The sequence below is a fragment of the Ursus americanus genome, chromosome 3 (assembly GCF_024610735.1).
Source record: "Ursus americanus isolate L20-20 chromosome 3, mUrsAme1.1.p, whole genome shotgun sequence".
Classification (NCBI taxonomy): Eukaryota; Metazoa; Chordata; class Mammalia; order Carnivora; family Ursidae; genus Ursus; species Ursus americanus.
The window spans coordinates 16,274,408-16,299,658 of record NC_142129.1 but is presented as its reverse complement, the minus strand read 5'-3'; the positions used below and the strand labels follow the sequence as shown (position 1 = coordinate 16,299,658).

General features: G+C 43.9%; 1 protein-coding gene and 1 long non-coding RNA gene across 14 annotated transcripts in view; one reads left to right on the top strand and one right to left on the bottom strand.

The window, feature by feature from the left end:
- Positions 1 to 13,002, top strand: part of LOC123788909 (uncharacterized) — an 88,490-nt gene extending 75,488 nt beyond the window's left edge. For 10 of the 11 annotated variants that reach the window (XR_015723812.1, XR_015723818.1, XR_015723816.1 and 7 more), the window contains 3 exons: positions 2,254 to 2,329; positions 3,863 to 3,985; positions 6,140 to 6,466. This is a non-coding gene — a long non-coding RNA (uncharacterized LOC123788909). Of the gene's footprint in view, positions 1 to 2,253; positions 2,330 to 3,862; positions 3,986 to 6,139; positions 6,736 to 9,246 lie in introns of those variants that run through there. The other variant, XR_015723809.1, reaches the window with a different exon arrangement.
- PTN (pleiotrophin) overlaps positions 1 to 25,251 on the bottom strand; it is a 99,788-nt gene that overhangs the window by 4,773 nt on the left and 69,764 nt on the right. For all 3 annotated transcript variants that reach the window (XM_045792575.2, XM_045792573.2, XM_045792574.2), the window contains exons 2-4: positions 19,150 to 19,265; positions 18,109 to 18,282; positions 15,597 to 15,758 (exon numbers count right to left, since the gene is read on the bottom strand). In XM_045792575.2, coding sequence (XP_045648531.1) covers positions 15,597 to 15,758; positions 18,109 to 18,282; positions 19,150 to 19,264 — 451 coding nt within the window. In that variant the 5' untranslated portion in view covers position 19,265. The remainder of the gene's footprint in view (positions 1 to 15,596; positions 15,759 to 18,108; positions 18,283 to 19,149; positions 19,266 to 25,251) is intronic.

Below are 25,251 nucleotides of genomic sequence, written 5' to 3'. Positions count from 1 at the left end.
ACAGTGAGATCTGTGAGCATGAGGGTCACGAATTGGCTCGGAGCGGGCCTCTACCGGCGTAAAGCAAGCGCTTTGTAATACGGTCCCGTAGTGGTTACTCTCACAGGGTTCAAGAGCCACTGTGACCAGTATCCTGATGTCAGACAGTAGGGCGCCTTAGTTCACAGTGAAAAGAGCCAAGGCAAGGAAGTACACACATGCCACACATGAAATAACACCCTGAGCTCCATGGCACTCTTCCCCACAGACACTGAGGCTGTGAAGCCCACGTGGACGCAAACAGGACAGGAGCCATTGTTGAAACGTGAGCACCAAGGGCACCTGCCTGAAAAGTGACTTGTTTGGTTCCCTTGGATGATCCCTACTGGGACATCCCTGTCCTTAACGCTCACAGTGGTGCTCTCGGGGTGTTTTAACTTCCTGGGGTTCTAAACTTTCATTCCTTCTTTGGCCAGTTTCGAGGTGACAGAGGATGGTATGCATTGTTCTCGCTGGTATGTCAAACAGGTTGTTTCTTTAAGATATATTTGAAAGTGTTCAGAAAGTCCTAAGACTTTCTTCAGAAGAAATACTCTAGAAAGGATGCAGGCTCCTCCTGTTGCTATGACTCACCTGGAAGGCCATCTTGACTGTATTCTATTTAGAAAACTCAACATTTAGCCAAGAAAATGCTTGTGATGCATAGCAAGTTCCAATGGGGGAGAAGAGAGGCAGTGAGAAAGCACGGGAATTAACAGGAGTCATCCTACAATACATTCTGAACTATACATCTTAAAAATTCTGATTAGAAAACAAAATCTTTAGGACAATGAAGAAACAGTGAAATTCTGCTAAAATCATACCAAGAACCAAGTCCTCAAAGAATTGATTCTAATCCATTTACCAGCTCTGCGATGTTGGGCAAACTGGTCATGTTGCCTCTGTTTCCTGTAAACTGGGGATAACAACACCTAGTCTGTCCTCCTCCGAGGGCCATCATGAATATCGTGTGAGATTACCACCTCTAATATCCTATTTGACCACCACTGTTCAAAAAACATTCATTTATTCATTTAGCAAATACCACCTTATATCCACTATATACCTGGCCTGTTCTAGATGCTGGGATATGACGGCAAACAAGACAAAATGCTGCTTTCACAGAGTTTACAAGATTCAAGGCGCCTTGCTGTGAGAGTCTTTCAACATTGTAAAAGTATCTATTCTTATTAGGAGTCATGGGTCTGTGGCAGCTGTTGCTATGACCCCAATGCCCACTTCTCTCCTTGCTAGTTTCTCATGGCATCATAGATGCCTACGGTGTGAGAGAGAGAGGATCCCAAGGGAGAATTAACGGTTAGGGAGAAAAAGAATGTCTATAGGAGATTTAGCCTGAAGTTAAGAGGAAGTTTCTCCTCTCTACATTAGTTCATTCTCCTTAAAAATATTACTTTTCTAGTTTTAAAAGTAATCCAGGCTTATATAGAAAATAAACATAGATCTATGTTAACAGAAATTACCCATATTTTCACAATACAAAGAGAACACTTCCCACAGTGGGCTCTATTTATGTTTTCTTTCAACGAATCTATGTAACGCATACTTGTAGCAGGAATTATTGACAGTTGGTAAATATTTTATACTAAAACTTGTTATTTTCCTACCACTGCATGTACTTTGCGGCATGCCCACAGAGGATTCCTGTATGACCTTCCATCCCATATCTTTTGCGACCTTTCCTCTTTTGCTGGTCAGTGAGCTTGTTCTTTTTTGTTATCATAAATAACGATGCAATTCATGTTTTGTAGAAAAATCACTGTATTATAAAGGGTTGGCTTAGTAGAGATTAGAAGAGGATCTGCTGGACCAAGGGGCAGGGCTTTGTAAAGCTCTGGATATGCCCTGACAAATTTCTTTCTTGAAAGGCAGTACGCATTGAAATTCTTAGCAGTGACTTACATTGAGCCACATCCCAGACATCCCAGCAAGCTTGTTCCCAAAAGGCAACTCATCAACCAGCACGTGTCATCTCTTTTTCATCTGTCGCAGGTCCTTTTAGGGACAGGACTGCCATGCAGTTGGTACAAGTAAACACCTCCCATTTTCAATATTTGGGAATTCTGAGAGAAAGCTGGGGGAGGGGACCTTGGAAGAAAGGTAACAATGTAAAGGTTTTCAGAGAATTCCAAGGAGATGTTATTTCAAGAGGTAGAAGAGTGGAGAATTCTGGAATAAGCTTATCAAAAGGTCTTGGTTCGATTCCCTTTTTTTCAGAGGGCCTGCCTGTGCCTCCAGGAAACATAAGAAGGAATGGAGAGATGAAATGGTTGAGTGGAGCCTGGACTTGAAGGTGAGTTCAACTCCGTTTGCTACTCACTCCAACGGAGTAGCTTTGGGTCATTAAACCAACGGCAGGAATTACTGATTTGAAGAGAAAAAAAGATTTGCACCTTCTCACAGGTAGAATCCGTATACGAGGCGGCTATGGACAGTCAGAAACGGACATTGTAGATTCAGAGAGCAGGAGGACAGGGCCAGCTGGAGCCATGCCAGAGAGGCCATGGAAGCTAGCCTTTGCAGACTCATTCAGTAAATCATGAGAACTGGGGCGCCTGGGTGGCTCAGTCTGTTAAGGGTCTGCCTTCAGCTCAGGGTCCTGGGATGGAGCCCTGAGTCGGAGCCTGCTTCTCCCTCTCCTCCCCATTCCATCTCTGTCTCTCTCAAATTAATAAAATCTTTATAAAAAGAAATAATGAGAACTGAGTGAAGGAAAAGGATCATATCATGGTCAAACAGTCTAATTACAATGTAAATATGTCCAAAAGGCTGGAAACCACCAACACCCTTTTCCTATTTGAAGGAACGTGCCGTGCTTAAGAATTAGCTGCCCACTTACCTGAAAATACCTAATCCTCACATCACCTAGCTGTTCCTCCGAACTGGTAATAAGGCTTGTTGAATCCTGAGAATACAATTCAGTGATCCGCCTAGAATCCAGGTACTAGACGGCTCAGCCTCCTTCATTAAATTTCCCAACATTTCAGTTTAAAGTGGGGTAGCATATATTAAGTTGCACAACATAAGAAGAATGTTCTATCCAAAAATCAAAAGCATAATCTTTACAAATTGTCTTTTTCTTAAATCATTCTCAGGTCTGTTTAGTCCAATGTCTGTGCAATTATTCTGCTATTTCTTCCTTTGTAATACCACTTGCTTCGTTTCCTCTCTTACCGACTCAGTGCATTTATTTCTAGGGTTGTGTATGGAATCCATACAGCCAACTGCGCCTCTGTGCTGCCCACACGCTAATACCTGTTCTTTCCCTCACCTTCCTTTTCACCCATCAGTTGTGTTGCACAATCCCCACCTCTCCGTCTCAACCAGCTGTCCTCCTAACCTGTCCTTCCTGCTGTCAAGGAGACGGGACGGTACGTGCTCGATAATAGTATGCGTCTGTCTGACACAGGCTAACAGGTCTGGACTCTACGAGGAACCTCGGTCTTGCCCCCACTTACTCTGAGAGGTGACTCAGCACTTAACCACATCTCCTCATCTTCCATTTAGTGGAAGAGATGAGGAAATTATTTCGTCGACCCCACAGAGGAAGCTTTAATAAAAGACACTAAACATGTCCATTACTTTCCAAAGCAACTCACCCAGTATTGGTAGATACCCCCTTCACCTCTCTCCCTTCACCCAAGACTCCTCTCTCTAGCCTTTTCAGCCTCCAGGTTCTCCACTCCCCTTTCTTTAAAGAAAGCAGGAGAGATACCTATTGGCTCCCCAGCCCATCAAGAAAGGGACCCTTTTTATTTTCTTTATTCAGTAGTCATGAGCATGTCGGGGTCACTCCCTGACCTGACCTATATGTATGTGATACCAGGTAGAAAATCATCAACACGCCTGTGGTATCCTCCTGTATCAGCTACACCTGTTCATTTGTGTGGATTTTCCCTCTGAGCCACAAGAGAGAAGAGCCGTGAAGGGGAGCAGAAGTGCTTCATCTGTAAGTCCTTTAATCCATGGTGTTCTCACTTGTATACAGTTACAGGAGGAAAACAAAAGCTCTGTGTGTGTGTTGGGGGGGTCAATCTGATGTTCAAAGAGGGGCAAACGTAGCTAATGCAAGGGACACTGCACGTGCAAGGCATGTGGCTGATACCTATGTTAGGGTGTGTGTGCACATGTGTGGTGGGTGTCCCAGTCACGGTATGTCGTCGCACCTGCTGGTGGTGGGGGCTCTAACTTCAGTCTCATTCATCCAAAGTTTAAAGAACTCTGTGGAGTTAGGCAGAGTGATAGACATGCGTATGTGTGCGCATACACACACGGAGGGGAAATTAACATTGGGTTTCCTATGTTCAGCGAAAGCATCTCGCCCTTCCTCAATCTGTACACCACTCTGAAGCCCTCACACTTCTTCACCGTGACCTCCCCACACAGGAAAGGTATGAAATTTCTGCTATCACATGTACATGGTACATGTTCAGAAGTTTGTTTCTGCAAGAATGAGGGCCCAGGTAGAAAATCTGTCTTATTCTCAAATCTTATAAATTATGTTGGTAGCCTAAGCCAGAAATGAAGTGTACTATTAGACTCCATGATAAGTAGTTCCCACTTAGCACGTCATTACTTTCTCTTATCATACCTGATGTGTAACATTACATGACCGGTGTTACTGGAAAATCAAATTTGGATTTACATCAAAGGGGAAACGTTTAAAGTCTAGAATATTTAAAATATTTAAAATTCTAGTAGATACAGTTCCACAAGTCATTTCTTATTTGCTTCCCCACCCTTTTTTTGGGTTCCAACGGATTCACTTGTTACGGGCTGAATTATGTCCCCCTCAAAAATTCACACTGAATTCTTGATCCTTATACCTCAGAATGTTAGTACACTTGGAGAGGGTCTTTCTTTATAGAGGTAATTCAGTGAAAATGAGGTCATCAGGGTGGGCCCTCATCCCGTAGGGCTGGTGTCCTTGGCGGAAGAGGGAATATGAACACAGACGTGCACAGAGCTAAGACTATGTGAAGACGCGGAAACAAGACGGCCATCTATGAGCCAGAGAGGTCTAAACAGATCCTTCCCTAAACCCTTCAGAAAGAATCAACCCTGCAGGAGCCTTGATCTCCGCCTTCTAGCCTGCCGAACTGTGGGAAGGCAGATCCCTGCTGCCGAAGCCACACAGGCTGAGGTACCGGGTTACACGCGTGCCAGCACACCCGTACGTCAGTGAATCAGAGGTCACACTTCCATTTCTGTATCGCTTTCAGAGCACCCTCAGTAATGACAGAAGTGCAAGTCAGTTTACTGCATCTTAAATGTGTCCCCCAGAATGTTACATACGCACCATGTAAGGACGTGTAAGATTGGAGGCCCCTCCACGTGCTCCTGCGGCCCCACGCACACCGTCTATGGCAGCGGCCAAGGCCAGACTTGAAGAGGTGCCCCCAGACTTCTCCCTCTTTGGAGAGAAGCCTTCACAGCAGCTCAGTTTAGGACTTTTCTGTGTCTGGGTGAAGGTGTGAAAATATGCTTTTCTGTTAATGAAAATGATATTCGAAAGCCTTGCAAGAGCAAATGAATACGTGGCCCCACAGTCAACAGCTCTGGGTCTTGTCCCCCGTGGGCCCGAGCAGTGGGACACCAGGAACATTTTTACCTGCCTTCTGCTCTCTGCATTTCTGATGAGCTCTTCTTCAAGCAGTGTTTACCCCTCTAGAAAACGTCTTTTTTTTTCTTTTCCCTGCCTCTTGTGCTGAGCAGCCCTGCTTTGATTTCCCAGAGGCTGTGCCTCAGTGCAAGCCGGCCGGAGTCCCTGAGAGTGCGCGGAGCGTCTCACCGGGTCACCAGCATGCTGGTGAGACACCAGGGTCGCACGACCCTCACCGCGCCCAGGCGGCAATCTGAATCCAGCTCAGGGTCTGGCCTGCAGGCTAAGCTGCACTGCTCTTACTCTCGAGGACCGGAGCCCCTTTAAAGGACCCCAGCTCGAGAAATGCAGCACGAACGGTTGTTTTAGTGCACTCAGTACACAGAGCCTTGAGCCCAAAATGATCTAACATACCTCAACCATAAGTGACCCCGAACACGCGTCTGGTAACGTTTCAGGATGAGTGTAGAAATCCAATCCAGAATTCTTAATTTCTTTCAGAATATCCAAAGAGACACCCTGGGGAGCCCTCCGTTTGGGAAGCATCGGTGTGACAGAAATCTGGAAGAGGACTGTTCTGAGTTCAAGTTCAAACCTGACCCCTCTCTGGCTGGGTGACCTTCTGCAAATTGCAACCTTCGTGCCGTTTGTAAAGTGGGAACAGATCTCGCCGGAGCTACCGTGAGGATTGAGATGCACGCTAACAGCTTAGTGCGATGCTGGTGGAGCCACTTTTACGTTGCTCAGAAACACTGGTGATAAGAGCTACAACTGCAAATTCTCAGTGCAGAAGAAGTCAGGAGGGAGAAATGCAAATGCTGCAGGGGGGAAGAAAGAAGGTCCCTCAGCCCCACGCCTCATTCATGCGGACACTGTTCTACGCAGCCGCCTTCACACTGAGGCCGACAGAGCTGTCGTGTGTGAGCACAGCTAGCGGGCCTCCGAGCGTGGCATTCACCAAGGGAGATGAAACCTGACACACGGAGCGAAGTAAACCCCGCAAATGTTTATAGTCCCCGGTTCTCACATCGGTCCCAGCCACGGGGACTACACATCCTAAGGATGGGAGTAAGACACCCAAATGACTCTTCTTCCAGGTGAGCAAACGGTGCCCCAACAGTGATTTCTCTGTAGGTTTGGAGCCCGAGAATGAATGATGTGCCCTAGTGAACCAGACCAAGACAATCTGGAGGGAGCTTCCTTCATTCATTCCTTCATTCACTCGTTCTCCTCTCGTGGCCAAGGGCCCAAGAAGGAGAATGAGCTGGGGCCCCCGCCCTCAGGAGGCTCAGGGTTGAGAGAGGCAAAGACACACTCACTACAGAGGAAGGAACGAATGTCTCACCAGAGCGGCCAGTCCTGCAGAAAGACAGCAACCTAAAACTTCCCTTCCCAGGGAAGTTTTAACACTGGTCTCTTCTAGTTCTTGAATGAAACAAAGTCTCTTTGGCCTCAGGAACTTTGAACTGGGCCCTGTTTCATTTAGAAACTAGTGTGGCTAGCTCCCGATCTATAGGCAAGGCCCAGTTCCAAACCTTCTCTCCGAGAAGGCTTCCCTGGTTTCTCTAACTGAGCCTCCCTCCCCTCCCCCAGCCACTCTAACACTGGGCTCTTGAGTTTGTAAGACCACTTACTCCAATATGTAGTTCTCAATTGTTTTTGTCACTATTATCTACCCCCCACACACATACACTAGAACACAGCAGTAAGAGGGAAGGAAACCCGCTTAATATCACCGGCACCTGACATACTGCCTGCCCCATGGCCGGCTCCTCACAGATTTTATAAATAAACGAATAAATTGGAAACAGTGCCAGAGGACCGTATGCTTCTCTCTTTCACAGCATCTGTCACTCTGCAGCTCTGGGGAGGTATCCTTCTGCTTTTCCTGCTGCTCTCTGGGCCCATATAGGTCGGCAGTTTATCCCTGGTGTGAACTCTCTCTAGCACGTGGCCCACTTAATACTTGCCAATGGAACAAGCTAGATTTCACAGAATGAGATGTATGATGTCTAGAAGGAGAACAGAGTCCAGGTTTCTAGAACGACAGGTGCAGAGAAGCAGGTGTGTAAGAACTCCTGGCCATCCATCTCCCGGCTGTGGTGTGGCTGGGCTAACGTCTGGAGCAAGGACCAGGCAAGAAGTCAGTCCGATGATGCCGGGGCCACGTGTCCTGCTAAGGGGTCAGGGTCTGATTCTATTGCTGATGGAAAGCCATGGAAGAAGAGGGAGTTTAGGGACTGGGTCCGAAATTCATTCTTTCTCCAATAAGAAACTGAGAGACCTGTATTATTAGCTGTACAACCTCACACCAAGGGTCTACCTTGTCTGACTCTGTGTCCTCATACGTAAAATTAGGAATGATGAGAGTATTTCACAGTTTTTGTGATTATTCAATGACACAGTGTACACTCAATATACTAAAATATACTCCCAGTCCCTCAATAAATATTAATTGTAATTACTACTGTTGTAAGCGCCATAGTTCTTTTGCCTAAAAAGCTAATGAGGGAAACACCCACCTCAAGACTTCCATTTGGAAAGAAGGAAATAGTTTTAAGAATCCTGCACATTTATCAAGCATTTTTACATATCCACTCCATCTTGACAATAATGAGGTATTCATTGTAGACTTTAGTTTACAGAAGACAGTTATTCTAATAAAAAAGGGGCGGAACTAGATCTTTTCATTTCAACTACAGTGTCATGAATGGAAAATAAAATACACATGTTGAAAGACATTTCCACAGCCGAATAAAAACAAAGCAAACCTTAAGACCAACCTGAGCCAGGGTTTCCCTCTGACCAAGAAGGACAAAGTTCCCACAAGCTTTGCCAGGCTTCTCTTTCCAGTCAGATGCAAGGACAGCAACCACCAATCCTGTTGGGGCCTCAGGCAGAAGGGAGCCCATCCCAGGCTCCCCTCCACCCCTCTCAACACCGTGGAGAGTGTCTCAGCCTAGCAAAAAGCCTCTGCAGAGTAGTGCCATGCTCATTGCTAAGGGATGGCAGAGCCCAGAGTCTAGAAAGAAATGTTGGGAACTTCTTTTATCTTTAAAAGAAGCAACAACAACAACAAAAAAATCTACTGAGCAGGAGAGAATTGAGAATGCTGGGAATATGATTTACTGACCCCCTTTCTCATTTATAATCAGCTGCCAATGTCCTGCACACAGTGAGTCTTGCACTCAAACAGTTGCCGGTCTTTTCATCTTCAAGGATGAATTGTCAAACCTAAGAGAGGGCTAGGCAACTGTCCAAAAAAAGAGCAGCAAGATGGGAAAATTTTGAGAAACAGCTGCAAAGGAGTAAAAGGAAATGGGGTTCTCAGAAGCATCAACGGGTGGACAGGACAGCAGGAGGGATTAACATGGTTCCCTGGCCCACCTGTAGCATAGACACGCCTTCCTGTGCTCCCACCTCTTCCTGTCCCAGGCCAACCTGGAGGCTGACACAAATGCCACTCTCGCCTGTCAGTATCAAACAAACTCTCACAATACCCCTTATTTATGTATCTTGTTTAAAGAGTGATGACTAATAATTTCCATTTTGACAATAACAAGATTCTAGAATGTTCTAAGATAATCATTAGGCCACATCTTCTGTAGTCCCTAGGAAAATCTCAGCTCGTACAAAGGCCTTCTGCACGAGCCCCGATGCAGCCTCAGCTTAGACTGCACTCCAGTGGGAACTACCAGAAGCCTGCTGCACTGCGCCATACCTGCTCACACAGACGGGACTGCCTGGAGGGCACGGCTCTCCCACAGGTGGGCCATCTTGCCAGCTCCACTTAGCTTGGCCATCTTCTCATGCCCTAGTGAGCCCATCCTCCAAGGGGACCGCAGAGAGACACTGTGGCTTAGAGGCCTGGTCTTTGCCCTCTGAAGGGTTCTGGGCTCTGATCATTTATGCAGCACTGTCGGCACAGCCTGGCCACAGTTCCCACTTTCTTCACTTGCCCACAGCTCAATTATCGCCACGGTTTTTTGTCTTTTGTTTTTTCCAAACTGAAAGGACTGTAATGACTCGACAAAAAAAACTACTGGTGGTTCCAACAAGGAGAGACCTAACTCACCCTACACCAGAGGATCTGTCCCGATAGGAGATTACTCTTGGCAACTTCTTCTCCAAGAAAGGTCATCGATGCCTTGTCTAGGCAAAAGGAGTAAGGATGAGGTCCAGCGAGGTATTTCAGCACATTCCAGCATTCCTGCACACTCCCTGGCCGGCTGCTCACTAAATACCAACTCAAGACCCATTCAGCAGCTCTTCTCATATTTATAGGGACAGTTCTGAAAGTTAAAGACACATTTCCCAGAGTCCCTTGCAGCAGGATTTTATATGTGACCTAGTTTCCAGCAAGCAGGCACACTTTGAGTCTTAGAGGTAGAAGTCAGCAACCAGGAAAAGGCCAAATTTGGGGAAATTGGGTATTTTGGCAAGAAGGGAGGCAAAAGTATCTGGTTTCAAGGGGACAGGTATGGTGTTCAATTCTTAGCATATGTGCTAAACTGTGGGTAATTTTAGCAGGAGGGTTTCTGCTCCATCAGTCACGTTTGGCATGATTAGACATTTCTCTTGGATCTGCTACCTTCTGCTGCAAAACTGTTGGATCCAACTCAAATCCTCTGGCCCTTCTGGAGATTCTGGGAGCTATAGAATACCCCTGAATAACCCCTTTCTGCTTAACTACTTAGAGTAGACCTTGCTGCAACTAAAAACCCAGACAAATACAGGATTTTCTTAATAATTTAATTAATACTCTCAATTTCTTGTCCTAAGAAGTTAAAATCTCCAGTGTCTAATGCAATTGCTCACCAATTTATCCCTGGTAGATTCTGGCCACAATGAAGCAAATTCCAGTTACAATCTTTCCATCAATGACCTCTCCAGATCAATCCTCAGGAAAGCTATATTCTAGTTATGCACCTTTCAATTCTTATGTCTACGTAAGAATATCAATATTCTCTCTTCTTCTGGGCATATAATACAGAAGAAGAGGACTAAAACCTCTTCTTGGATTAAGTGGGGATTCAACACAGGAGAATCTTTAGGTCAGAGTTTCCAACTTGATATCTAGTATTGCTGAAATTGTACCAAGGCTAAGAGTGTGGATTTGTGCAATATTGACAGAACAACAGGAAGAACCATTTCTATCCAATGGACTGGAGTGTCGTGAGTTTTAAGGCGATTTTTAAAGCAAGAGGGAGAGTTAGTCATGTCCTAGAATTCAGGTGCCAACTCTCCCCCAAGCAAGTCTTTTAAACTTTTGCCTTATTAGGAATCAAGTCACAATGATATTCTCCAGACTTTTCTTAATTTAATGCTGGGTAGTCACAGCCTAACCAACATCTTTATGTTCCCTTCTCAAATTTAAAGAGCATGTTTTCCACACCGAACGTCATGTCGTTTCCATATTAAGCCACTACCATTTTCCAAAACAAAAGAGGACAGAAATCAAACCAAAAAGGCGTATAAAACAAACAGATTAAAAAAAAAAAAGGCAGACAAAAGACCAGAACCTGAAGATGTGTTTGATGAGAAGGATGATAATGGAAGGAGAAAAGGTACTTTCTGGCTATGAGCTCAGGGACTGGGTTAAAGGGACTGGGTTAAAAAGGCAGAAAATGGCGCCAAACGAGAAGAAAACCCGGAACTGATTCTGCTCCTAACCAACAGGATGGGTTTAGAAGAATCACTGGTGTTCTCTGACCTCATCTGTTCTATCAGGGTTACATCAGATGACAGGCGAGTTCCCCAGAAGCTCTACTGTTAAAGGTTCTAGACATCGAAATTTATGTACCATAGCCCAAGTTTCATGGGCGTATGAAGCCCGGAAGGCAGCGCGGTGCGGTGCAGAAGGCAGCGGGTCTTTGGTGTCAGTCCGACGTTGAATCTCCATCCCCACTTACAAGCTGTGAAGCATTAGGCAAATCGCTTACCCTCTCTGGGCCTCTGCTTTCTCAAATATAAAGTAAGATAAGTACAATGTAGTGCAGAGTTGCTTTGAGGCTGAAATGAGGAGGAGTGCCTATCACAGTGCCTGACTCAAAATTAGTGGGTTCCCTACCTCCCTCCTTCCAGAATTAAAGTAGTAGGTAGCCCTGATGAGTTATTCTTTCCTGAAGAAAGGGGGAAAAATAATTTATAATTGTGTAACTGTACGAAATATTACTTAAATGACTTCTTCACTGCAGCTTCCCTCCATCAGTCTATGATAAATTTAATGTGCGAAAACTTTTTTCTTTTAGTATTTATTTTTAAATACACATTCAGCACCTACTATGTGCTACTCCTTGTTCTAAGCAAAAGGGATACAGTAGAGAACAGGACAGGCCAGGTCCCTACCCTCCTGAAACTTATAGTACAGTAAATGTCTTCCAGAACAGTTTTAGAAATAACGTTCGAGAGAGAACAGGCAGTAATTTCTCTGACATCAGTCATACCAACATTTTTCTAGATATGTCTTCTGAGGCAAGGGAAACAAAAGTGAAAATAAACTATCGGGACTTCATCAAGATAAAAAAGATTCTGCGCAGCAAGGGAATTAATGAAATTAAGACAACTTACCGACTGGCAGAAGGTGTCTGCAAATGACATATCCAGTGAAGGGTTAGTATCCAAAATATATCAAGAACTTATACAACTCAATGCCAAAAGCCCAAATAATCCATTAAAAAATGGTCAGAAGACATGAACAGACATTTCTCCAAAGAAGACATCCAGATGGTCAACAGACACATGAAAAGATGGGCAACATCACTCATCATCAGGGAAATGCAAATCAAAACCACAATGAGGTATCACCTCACATACCTGGCAGAATGGCTAAAATAAAAAACACCAGGAACAAGTATTGGTGAGGATGTAGGGGGAAAAAGGAACCCTTGTGCACTGTTGGTGGAAATGCAAACTGGTGCGGCCACTCTGGAAAACAGAATGGAAGTTCCTCTAAAAGTTAAAAATAGAACTACCCTAGGATTCAGTAATCGCACTACCGGGTATTTACCCAAAAAATACAAAAACACTAATTCGAAAGGATATATATACCCCTATGTTTACTGCAGCTTGATTTACAATAGCCAGATTAAGGAAGCAACCCGTGTCCATCGACTGATGAATGAAGAAGATGTGGTACAGATACACGACAGAATATTATTCAGCCATAAAAAGAAGGAAGTCTTGCCATTTGCAATCGCGCGTGGATCGAGAGCACAATGCTAGAAAAAATGAGTCAGAGGAAGACAAACACCATATGATTTCACTCTGATGTGCAATTTAAGAAACAAAACAAACAAAAGGGAAAAGGAGGCAAACCGAGAGACAGACTCTTGACTACAGAAAACAAACTGGTGGTGACCGGAGGGAAGGGGAGGGGAGGGGGCAATGGGGGACACAGGTGAAGGGGCTTAAGAGCACACTTGTGATGAGCACTGAGGAATATACGGAATTGCTAAATTGCTGTATTATACTCTGGAAACGAATAAAACACTGCATGTTAACTACACTGGAATGAAAATTTAAAAAAAGAAGAAATCATGCTCTAGAAAGTTCTTCCATTTGGGAGTCACCTTTGCACACAGTGTTGGGCTTTACCTAGTGCTGTGAAATACAGAACTCGCTCAGGCTAATCCCATTTGCAATCCATTATATACCTTAATTTTTGATATAGAAACAAATGACAGAATGTTTACCCACTTGAAATATTTTTACCACCATTTTTCAAGGTGAAAGCCTGAGCCAAACTTATAACCCTCATTACTTATTACCAGCTGAGAAAAATGTAAAAAGCTCAACTATCCACCAGTCCAGATCAAAAGAAATCCTCACTTCATGTCTTCACCAAATATCCTGAAAGGTCTTTCTGAATCATGTCCCCACTTTGTCCTCTTTATTCCAAACTTTTGAACATTTTCCATTTCCACCCAGCCCTACCCCCACCCAGTGCCTAATCCCTCTCTTTTTTTCCTCCCCATTCATTAGAGTGCAGTTTCTCTCACCCACAGAAGAGAACCAGACAGATCGTGGACATGTGTGTGCACACATGCATGGGCAAGCATGCATGTATGCACGTGTGTGTGGGGGGGTCTCTACGAGCTTCATACTTGCACAGTAATTCTTGATTCTGGCTGATCCTGAAATCTTTTAAAGAACATCTTAATTTTCAAAGCTACTGAGGCTGAGATAGTTGGTCTGGGTTATGCCTGGGCACTGGGATTTTGAGAGGTTCCCATGGGAAATTCTAACGTGCAGCCCAGGTTGAGAACCACTGTGGTCGAGCATGGAGTCTTCTTCAATTCCTTTTCTTTTCCACGCCCTATTTATGCTGAGTATTTTGGTTCTCTTACTGGCTTGAAAATAAATGAATTTGAAAACTGTCTATCTCTGAGTTCTTCCAGTTTTGGAAACGTCTCCCTGGATAGATATGGCCGCACATTTTCATTAGATCTGCGTCGTTGTCTCCCCACAAGTAATAATTATAAAGTTGGCACATACATTCCTACACTGATCCCAGCCCCACATCATGCCTTCCAAATACACACTGCAACCAGCAGATTTCCATGATCTGGAAAGGGCAGCCCGAATCCTAGATGTGCCATCTGCAGGCCTAGCCTGCATTTGGCCACCCTGTAGTTGGGGGTAACCATGTCCATGGATAACTCCATCGGAGACCAAAGAGCTAGGTCTGTGAAATGAGTCCTTTCTCACGATCAGCAGCAAGCCAGCCAGTGTTCATTTTTCTGAGTTTCTCCTTATATTTAATCTGGCCACTAGGAATTTTCTGGTCCGTTTTAGAGCTCAAATATGAGCAAAAGCCAGGGAGCTATTTTAGAGTTCCCTGAGACCCACTGTATTCATTTGCAAGAGCTGCCATGCCCTGTACCACAGAGTGGGCGGCTTCAGCAACAGAAATGTATTTTCTCAGCGTTCTAGAGGCTAGAAGTCTAAGATCAACTGTCAGCAGGATTGATTTATTCTGAGGTGTGTCCCCTTGGCTTGTAGATGGCCATCTTCTCGCTGTGGCTTCACATGATCTTCCCTCTGCATGTATCTGGGTCCTAATCTCCTTTCTTTATATGCCAGCCAGATTGGACTGCGGCCCACTCATAGGACTTCATTTCACTTTAATGACCTCTTTAAAAGCCTTATCTCCCAACACGGTCACATTCTGAGGTATTGAGGGCTAGAACATGAGCATGTGAAGGGGGGGCGGGTACTCCATTCAGCCCGTAACACCCATGAAATAAGAGTGTAATACCTCCTTTGTCTTCCCTCAGCTGGGATCCTATTTCTACGAAACCATAGCCATGATACTTGTTTTTGGTTCCCTTTCTCTGGCATGAGAGCAGAGTGTAACTTTCTGGGAATGAATAGAAAGACAGGTCTACATAATTTGAAAATGCCATGCTGAATGTAGTTGGTAAAAAGCTAACTAAAAAATATATATATAAAGGCTGAAAGAAGGGAAAGAAATATAGGACCCATCAATTTCTGCAGTGGAGAAAGGAAAAATGTAGAGTAATGTAGCTGACTTCGTGAAAACTATGTTTGTTGGATAATCTAGAAGAGACCTGAGTTTAGATGTTCTGCCTCATGACTTCATAAATTTGTTCATACTTGTCAGGATGCAGTCCCAGTTTAGGGCTCGGGATATACAGTCCCCATACAACAACTGTCCTCATTGGCCTGTTCTGCTAAATTGTTTATTTGTGCGAGGAGACTGTTCCCATCCCCGCCCCCACGCCCCATCTGTGCAGACGACTCTAACTTGAACTCATCAATTGCCTGCTGGAAAGCACTGGTGTGGTGCTCAACATACAGGGCTTGTTCAATCCCTTTCTTAAGGTAATTCACCTAAGATTTCCTTCTAGAAAATTCGAGTTTCCACATCTGAAGATCCTGCATGAGCCCATCAACGTACGCGCATGAAAACTGTGGTATAATGACAGGAACCTACCTTGAGGTTTGGGCTTAGTCAGCTTGCCACAGGGCTTGGAGATGGTGACTGTCTTCTGGCAGTCGGCGTTGTGGAGGGCTCGCTTCAGACTTCCAGTTCTGGTCTTCAAGGCGGTATTCAGGTCGCATTCTCCCCAGGCCTGGAACTGGTATTTGCACTCCGCTAAAGGCAGGGTAGGACCAGACAGAAATCTTTGAGCGCCTCTAGGAGTTCTATAAAGGTAGACGCACTTTTGTTTTTACCTTTTTGTAGTGAGATCATTGTAGAAATAACGTGGAGAGATCCCTCTATCCTTCACCCTATTTCCCCTCAATTGTCATTATCTCGCATAACCAGAGTTCCTGCGCACAACCAGGAAACGAACAGCGATCCATCCCACAGAAGTGATTCAGGTTCTGCCAACGTCACACACGCTCATTTGTGGTATGCGTGCGCGTGCGCGTTTAGTTCTGCGCGACGTCATCACGTCTGTAGATAATGAATGCAGACACCATTGGCGTGCAAAAAAGCTCCAATACAAGAGTCCTTTGGGTTAATTCTGTCATAGCCTTAACCTAGGCACCTTCCTCCCTTCCCATCTCCTCAAGCCCTGGCAATCACTCGTCTCTTCTCCAGCTCTATAATTTTTGTCATTTTAAGAATGTTATATAAATGGGGGCGCCTGGGTGGCACAGCGGTTAAGCGTCGGCCTTCGGCTCAGGGCGTGATCCCGGCGTTCTCGGATCGAGCCCCACATCAGGCTCCTCCGCTATGAGCCTGCTTCTTCCTCTCCCACTCCCCCTGCTTGTATTCCCTCTCTCGCTGGCTGTCTCTATCTCTGTTGAATAAATAAATAAAATCTTTAAAAAAAATGTTATATAAATGGAATCATGCATACAGTATGTAACCTTTTGATATTGGCATTTTTTCACTCAGCATCACTTCCTGGAGGTCCATCCACTGGTGTGTTTCAACAATCAGTTCCTCTTTATTGCTGAGTAGTATTCCATGGTAGGTATGTATCATGGATCACTTAACCATTCACCAGTTGAGGGATACCTGGGTGGTTTCCAGTTCTTGGCTGTTACAAGTAAAGCTGCTATCTACTATTCGTGTACAAATTTTTAGAGGAACGTCAGTTTTCATTTCTCTAGGATAAATGGCCAAGAGTGAAACCACTGTGTTGTATGCTAAACGGATGTTTATTCTTATTTAAAAAAAAAAAACAAACCTGCCATACTTCTTTTTAATGTGGCTGTACCACTTTACATTTCCACCAGCAAGGTATGAGTGATCTAGGTTCTCTACCCCCTCTCTAGCACTGGGTGGTGGTTGCCATTTAAGTCCTTCCGATAGTTACGCAGTGTACTGTGACATCTCACCGGTTCTCATTTCCATTTCCCTAATGGGGAAAAGATATTCAACACCGTTTCGGGTCTTTATTTGCCACCTATATCTTGTCTATGGGAAAATGTTTGTCCATGTCTTTTACCCACTTTCTAATTGGATTCTTAGTTCTGAGAGTTGTCTATTCTAGGCATACGACACTTTTATTTGTAGGTGGGTCTTTCAGGTCCATATACAATTTAAGACTGAATGTATCTGAATTTCACCACACGCTTATAGAATTTAACCCCAAAGGTTAAAGAGAATGAAAAAGGTACAGTGTGTATATTTATTGTCTTTCTTTACTGGCCTACAGGTCAGAATACATTTCTGCCAAGAGTAAGAACATTTGGGGCATTGCGTACCACCATGGCCAAGACAGACAAAAAGTCTGGACTGTGGAAGAAACAGGTCATCTGGGTGTTTGATTGTGGGTTTCAAAGTTGGAAGTGTTGAAGGACTCCTTCCCAAATAGGCAGAGGAGGCCAGCAGGAGAATGACAATAGTCGGTGAGAGAAAAGTCTATGAAAAGTGACTATAAGCAGCCTCGCTGGATTTGATAAGTAAATCTATTAACCAGCGTAGATCGTGGGGAAAGATCAAAAGCAAGAGGGGGCCTGAAAGTCACAGAAAGAGGTCTGGAGAAGGAGGAGAATACATAAGAGAAAGGGGAAGGAAGAAAAAAGGATTGAGAACTAGAAGGAGAGAGAGGAGAGAAGATAGATGAATGAACTCTCAGGAGAGATCAAGGCTATATTTTATGTCCCGATCTGTATGACGGTGGTTCTCGATCTGGGACTATTTTGACCCCAGGGATCATCTGACAATATCTGGAGACATTTTTAGTTGCCACGGTTGGTGGAGGTGGGGAGTGCTCCTGGAAACTAGTGGAGAGAAGCCAGAGATGCTGTGGAACAGCCTGCAACGTCCCCCTCCCCCAACAAAAACTACATGGCCCCAAATGGTAGTAGCACCGAAGCTGAGAAACGCAGGGAGTCAGGCAAGATATCTATTCCTTTGTGATCTGATAAAATCAACTTATTTAAAATAAATGGCAGTCAAGCTCAAAAAGATACTTGGTGGAAGAATGCAGGCATTCTGTCCGAGTGGAGGATTAACTCAGCAGGACGGCAGCGGTGGGGCTTACCTCCAAACTGCTTTTTCCAGTTGCAGGGGATCTTACATCTCTGGGTCTTCATGGTTTGCTTACACTCGGCTCCGGTCCGGGTGCCCTCCCGGGTGCCCAGGCCACAGTCCCCGCTGGTGGGCACGCACACGCTCCATTGCCATTCTCCACAGTCCGACTTCTTCACTTTTTTTTCTGGGAAGAAGAAAGGAACAACAGTCAACCCTCTGGAAAACTCGAATTCCTATAACAAAGTTCATTCCAGGGCACCGTAATTGCAGGATGGGTCTGTGCTTTTGACCGCCGTCTTCACCGTCCAGTGAACCATAGCCCCTTGATACATGTTAGCCAAGTGGTTGAGTGGGTGAATGATCAAGAGAAGGCGGAAGGAAAACTGAAGGAGACGGGACTCATATTAATTTAACTCTAGGTGCTAGGAACTGTACAAGGGATCTAATGACATCTCCTTTTAGAAGCAAACACTTCTGTTACAGATGTTCAAAAACAGTGAAACATGGAAAATAAGGCAACGTTCTATTAGAAGTAATGGTTGTCAGATTAGCATTTCATTGCAAGTCGATGTTCCTTTCTCTTAGAGGTGGAATAGCATAAGCTAAATGTGGTGGATCGCAGACATAAACAGACTCCCAGCTCCACAGCCTACAATTCACGACACTGGGAGTGACACAGAAAAGATGTTCTGTTGCTCTGAGCTCCAGTTTCCCCCTTTGTTAATATGAGATAAAACGAAGATTCCCTGCAGGACTCTTTTTAAGGAAGAGACTCAACGTAAGTACAACACCTGCTCGCTCATCAGCGTTCTGTACGTAGCAGCTACTAATATGACCATTATGCTTATCACATCATCTCTACTTTAGGACTTACGGGGGGATGCCACTTAGGTTCCTCTAAAGAAGGAACAAAGGAAAGGAGAGAGGGAGGGAGGAAGGACGGAAAGAAGAAAGGAGGGAGGGAGACAGGGAGGGAGGACAAAAATCAGGCAGTTGGATTAGACGGACATTAATCCGTGAACAGTCTTGCCTTCAGAACCCTACAGCTTACCTGGCTTCTCTTTCTTCCCCGCTTCAGCAGTGCCCACAGCCGCCAAGATGAAAACGAACGCCAGGAAGGCAGCTGCAAGTTTTCGACGCTGCTGCACGTACTGTTGGGACTGCATTCTAGGAATAAACAGAGAAACAGAAGAAGGTGGTGTCAACCTAAGTCAGAAAGGAAGGCTGGTGGAACTCCTTCATGAAGGGCGCCATTTTCCATTTTGGGAATAGATTTTTGGAAGATTTCTGTCAGTGCTCTTGGGCAGAATTCTATCTTTTCTCTCCAACAGCCACTGAAGTTAAGTGCTCTTCTGCAATCAGTCAGGTATTCACTGACAAAAACACAATGAACAGTTCTCCATTGAAGAGCTTCACACACAACCACTTGCTAAGTATGACTCAAGAATTATGGAAGCAAAGGAATTTTCGTGGCATGCTTTTGAATGGACTCCTGTAGTTAATCTTGCTGATGGGGACACATGGTAGCGTCAGTAATTATGGTCATCTTTGTAACTCCTGACAACTCCCACAAACAACCTTGGCATCACAGTCCGCATGGAAATTTGAATGGACACTATTAATGAATTACCTGTGCCGGTATATGGTTTGCCTTTATCTTTAGATGTATCATACTGACCAACATCTCTGCCTTTGCTTCCTGTGGTCATGTTTACTTTATCATTACTGTTCCATTATTCACTGGTCCACCAAAGAGGGAGGCCCAAGATAGAAGTGGAGCTAACACACTTTGATTCGTATCAGACACATGTGTAAGCTCACATAAAATCTAAACATCTTCTCAATTTTAGGATAACAAAGAGATTACACTCACTCATAATTTGAAATTCTCCACATTTGATATGAATCAAAAATCGCAGAATAACATTAGAAAGACTCCCTCGGAACTTGAAGTCACTCATGACAGACAACTAATATCAACATGGTCACTCACGGTCATTAGCTCTGAGGTTTTTTTTTTTTTTCCAGAAGAGTGATTTTACATTCCCTTGAGCATGAACAATAAAACCTCACACACACACACACACACACACACACACACACACAGGATTGAGATCATTCTGTTCCACAATTTGTTTCTCTTGTTCAAAATCATCTATGGAATGATATTCTTGTCAGTAAATTTGTCTCCCTTTCTAGGTCGTGGAAATGCCATTTTTTTTTCAATTGATGACTTTGGATTCCATGATATGAATAAAACATATTTCATTTACTAATTAAAAGGAATATTTTGGTCATTTGGTCCTTTCACTGACTCATAAATCCTAACTAGCTACCCACCATCTCCATCGCTTTCTAAAATCTAATAGTGGATGCTTTGTTCACCCTCCTAATGCTGAATTTTTGTAACTGTCCCTCACTAATGGTCGCACAGAAGCGTTCCTGTTGCTTCTGGACTTTGCGTGCACCCTTCACTGAGCATGAATGATGTGAGGAGCCAGTCTAGACTTCCTGGCTGGCAAGACTTCTTAGAGTCGACTACCCTGGTGCAGACGCTATGTAGGACCTATATACCGCCATATTGGACCATATATTTGAATATCATGTAAAATACGTACAAAGTGAATCAAAGTGGAGGTCTTCCGTTGTTTTCTCCAAAGGCTGTCTGAAATCTGCTCTCGCTGACTAACCACTTTAGAGGCACAGGGTTTTCATTTGAGTTTTCTTTTTTAAGGGTTTATGTATTTGAGAGCAAGAACGCCTGCACACAAGTGTGCAAGTTGGGGGAGGCAGAGCGAGAGAATCTTCAAGCAGACCCCCCCCCCAGCACAGAGCCCAGTGTGGGGCTCAATCTCAGGACCCCTGAGACCATAAGCTGAGCCAAAACCAAGAGTGGGACACTTAACTGGCTGAGCCTTCCAGGAGCCCTCATCTGAGTTTTCTTAAAGGGTAAATTAACTTTTAAATTCAAAACTTCTAATGTATTTCTTTCTAACTTGGAATTTGCCTTTACATTTAACAATCACCTATAAATACCTAAAGCATTTACATTGTGATTTAGAAGTTCCCACCGAGAAAGCACAGCTCAGGAGTGAACTTTCTCATCACCCAATGGGCGGATCCTTGTAGATCCTTGTAATGTCCTTGGAACCCTCCCAAAGAACCAAGGCCACCCAGGCAGACAAGTTCTTAATAGAAAGGTGCTGTCATTGGCTAATTTTAACCTGGGCATTTCTAGTTTTACATGGCTACGTTCTTTTATATTTATTTTCAAGAAGCTTTCTCTTACTCAAGTTAAATTCACTTAATTTCAACAACAACAACAACAACAACAAACCCACCCAGACCAGAATTTCCTAAGGACAAACTTGTTTTGAGTCATGGAGTTATTCTACCCATAATGTGAGCTAGCAGGAAAGAAGGACAGAGAGGAATTGGATGAAAGTTGGAGTTAGAATGGAAATGCACCCTCTCTGCTTCTGATATTAATTCAGAACAATTCAGAGCCTGAAGAAGTAGGCGAACAGGGCGGATTCAGTTTTAGATGAACTAAGGAAAAATGCACCCAAGTCCATGGGCACCGGAAGTCATCCGTGTACAATGTGCCGTCAGCAATGGGGTTGAGTCGGAGACTATCTTTCTTCGTCTCACCTCCTTCTCCCCTTCCTCCTGCTTTGCTTGCCATTCTGCTTGAGCCTACATTTTGATAACTTAGATTTTTCTGCCTGGAGAACATGAATAACGTGTGTTTAAAAGAGTAAGGGGTTTTAGAAAAGGGAGGATTAAAATTATCCCCAAATTCCCGGGTTCCCAAACAATGCCCAATTAGCATGCTGATGCCTGCTCCGGTAGTAAATACTTGAGTAATTAGTACGTGTGTAGCCAACAGTTCCCCTGCTTGTGGTATTTGCATAGCTGATTGCTTATTTGTCCTTAGCATTAAGTGAAAGCAAAGTTCTCTCGGTAAATAGTCTAACCCTGTCCACTCTCCAGGGGCTCCCTAGATGAACACAGGCAAGGACCCTGATCATGGCTAATTTTTTGCACTGAGGGAAATAAAACAGTGGAAGAAGAAGACTTGCTACATCAGCTGTTCTTTTGAATCATTTCCTTATTTTCACCTCCTCTTACTGCCATTTTTCAAGGCACTTGCCCTGACATACTGAATTTCATAGGGCTGAACGGTCAACTGGAAAACTGCCATAGATGGATGGTGGTGTCTGGAAATTCCTGTTGAGTTCATCTCACTAATAAGTCTAAAGCTCAGAGGTAAAAGGAAATTAAAGTTAAAGAAACCAACTCAAAGGAAAAGTGTTAGTTTATTAAATCCTCATCCCTTCGCTAGAGAAAAAGCTGATGAGAAGGAAAAAGAGAGCTCCCCTTCTTTCAGCATCTTAATAGGATCTAGAATTTTAAAAGGCGATCAGCTCTGGTGTAAACACAAGACAAGGATAATGGAATCGATTCGGACCCTTAGGGATCTGTTTGGAAGGACAAACATGGGACCTAGCAGCAGAAGCCTTGGCTCAAACTTCAGCTCCACCACCTAATTTGGGGGATGTCCTCAGGCAAATCACAACCACTGGAACTTCTGTTTTGACATCTGCAAAGTGGGAGTGATTATAACAACTACTGAAAGGCTTGCTGTGAAAATGAAGATGTAGACATAGAGCCAACCCAGAATATTCAGAAATGTATTATTAGCTGCTGAATAAAATTAATTTACCCCTTACACTCTTACTACGTACTACAAGGAAATACTTCTTGTCAATTTTTTAAATTGACGTATACTGACATATAGCATTATATTAGTTTCAGGTGTGCAACATAATGATTAAGTATTTGTATTGCAAAATAATCCTTTTTTTACTGAAAAATAACCGGCATCACACTTTGAACTATCTAACATTATTCAAAAGCAAAAGACAAAAAAAATGAAACAGAAAAAGAGAGAGAGATACGATTTGATTGTCAACTAAAGACTTGTTCAGCATTATTGAGGCACGAATTCATTCTGCCTTTTGACTTCTCAGGTTATAATAAACTCATGGACCTTTATCCCCAGTATTTTTTTTTTTTTTTTTAAGTTCATGGAAGTCAAGAGGTTCCATGTGGAGAGTTAGGGAACATGTCAATGCCATTTAACTTGTATGCAATGGGGGGGGGGGGACAAAACTCATGTTGCAAATGTACTTCATGCTGTCTGGGTGGAGAAACCTTTCCAGTCCCCTCTTTTTAAATACCTAGCCCAGGGCCCCAGCCCATAGTAGCTGCTCCGTAAACTTTTTGCTAGTGAAAAACATCACCAAAACATGGCATCCAACAGAGGCGTTAGTACGCATGCTCAACAACTTCTCCATCCTTTGCCTAAGCCAAGGGATGTGAAATCTACTGAAGAGGCTGGGCTGGAGACAAGAGCCAGAAGCTAAAGCAGTGTCTACATACAGACATAATCGGTCATCAGGGAATGATGTGAAATGCTTCTGCACCAGGTATTACACATCACTAGACCTTTCTAGACTTCTTGTGACCTATTTGCCCAAACTCCTGGGGAAGAGTTTTTTACCTTTTTATTGTAAAATAAAACACAAGGTACAGAAAACCACACAAAGCAAATATATAACTTAGTGAATTATAAGATAAATTAATTTTCCACTCACATCCAAAGGCCTTACCATGTTCCCCATCCCCATGATAGCCCTGTGCCTCCAACAGTAATAGGCAGTAATTACTTCTTCGCATTTCCTGAGGCTTTCATCCGAGTGAGCTTTCTTAGACACGTCTAATTTTAAAAACCGATGTCTTTTAAATTGCTTTTATTACGTAGGATTGTCTTCCAGCCCCCCTTTATTCTTTTCTTGCTTTTCACTTTTTACAAGAACCAGGCCATTTAATCAGCAGGATCCCACATTCTGGATTTTGATGATTGCAAATTCACGATGAATTTCAACATTCCTTTGTTCAGCTGCAAAGTGGCAGCTGGATGCAGAGGCTTAATGGGACTCAGGGGTGACCCCTTCGGCGAGATTGTAAGTGGCACCGTGATGTTTCACCAGGAGCGGCATAGCATTCGTGTTTGGCTCTTCTGTGATGGTAACAGCAATGGGTACTACTCAGTGATTACTGCTGGGCTAGTATGGACTGAATATTGTATCCCCCCAAAACTCGAATGTTGAAGGCCTACCCCTCCTCGTGCACATGGTACAGGAGGTGGGGCCTTTGGCAGAGAATTAGGATCCAATGAAATCATGAGCATAGAGCCCTCACGAATGGGATCTGTGCCCTTGTAAGAGTCTTAGGAGAGTTTTCTTTCTGTCTCTGCTCTCTGCCATGGGAGGACACAGTGAAAAGCTGGCAGTCTGTGAGCCGGAACCCAATGATCCTGGCACCCTGATCTTGGACATGCAGCCTCTAGAGCTGCGAGAAATAATAATAACAACAATAAAAATCTATCCTGAGTCTTGCTTTAAACATTGTCCTTAGGTTGTCGTTTCGTTATCAAACTGCCCCATCTGTATTTATGTGAGGATTCAGGAAGATTCCAAAAATATCCTGATACCTCCTTCGTCCCCACATTAGCACATTATTTCATGGAACATTTTTGGGACACCTACCTTATGCCAGCCCCCAAGCTATATTCTCCGGATACAACAATGACCAGTGAGAAGTTTTTGCTTGTTCTCATGACGCTTGCATCCCAATAAAGTTTACACCATCAAATAGCTACTTATGGCTTGCTATATTCTGATAAGAACTACAGAATGTCAGGAAGTATAAGGGAAGGACAACTATTTTGCATTTCTCTTTCTTGAGGGTAAACCAAAGACGGGGATTCAGTGAAGGCCAAAGATTTAATTTCCTTTAAGTTCCCTATAAAGCAAACAAAACCACTGGTAGTCGGAAATTCTGTTATGGAGCATTAACTACTAAGCATGTTCTAGATGTGACTGCAGTCATCGACTGAAATGTCTGTGTTCTCTTATTCATCGGAAGTGACTTTAGTTTGAGGGAGATCGGTCAGCTCGTATTAGGAAGATATTCATTTAGTTAACAAGCACTTATTGTCCTATATGCAAGTACTTTAAGTACTTTATAAATATTGGCTTATGTTAATATTAACTAATACTCGAAATATCACAAATGGTGTATCCAT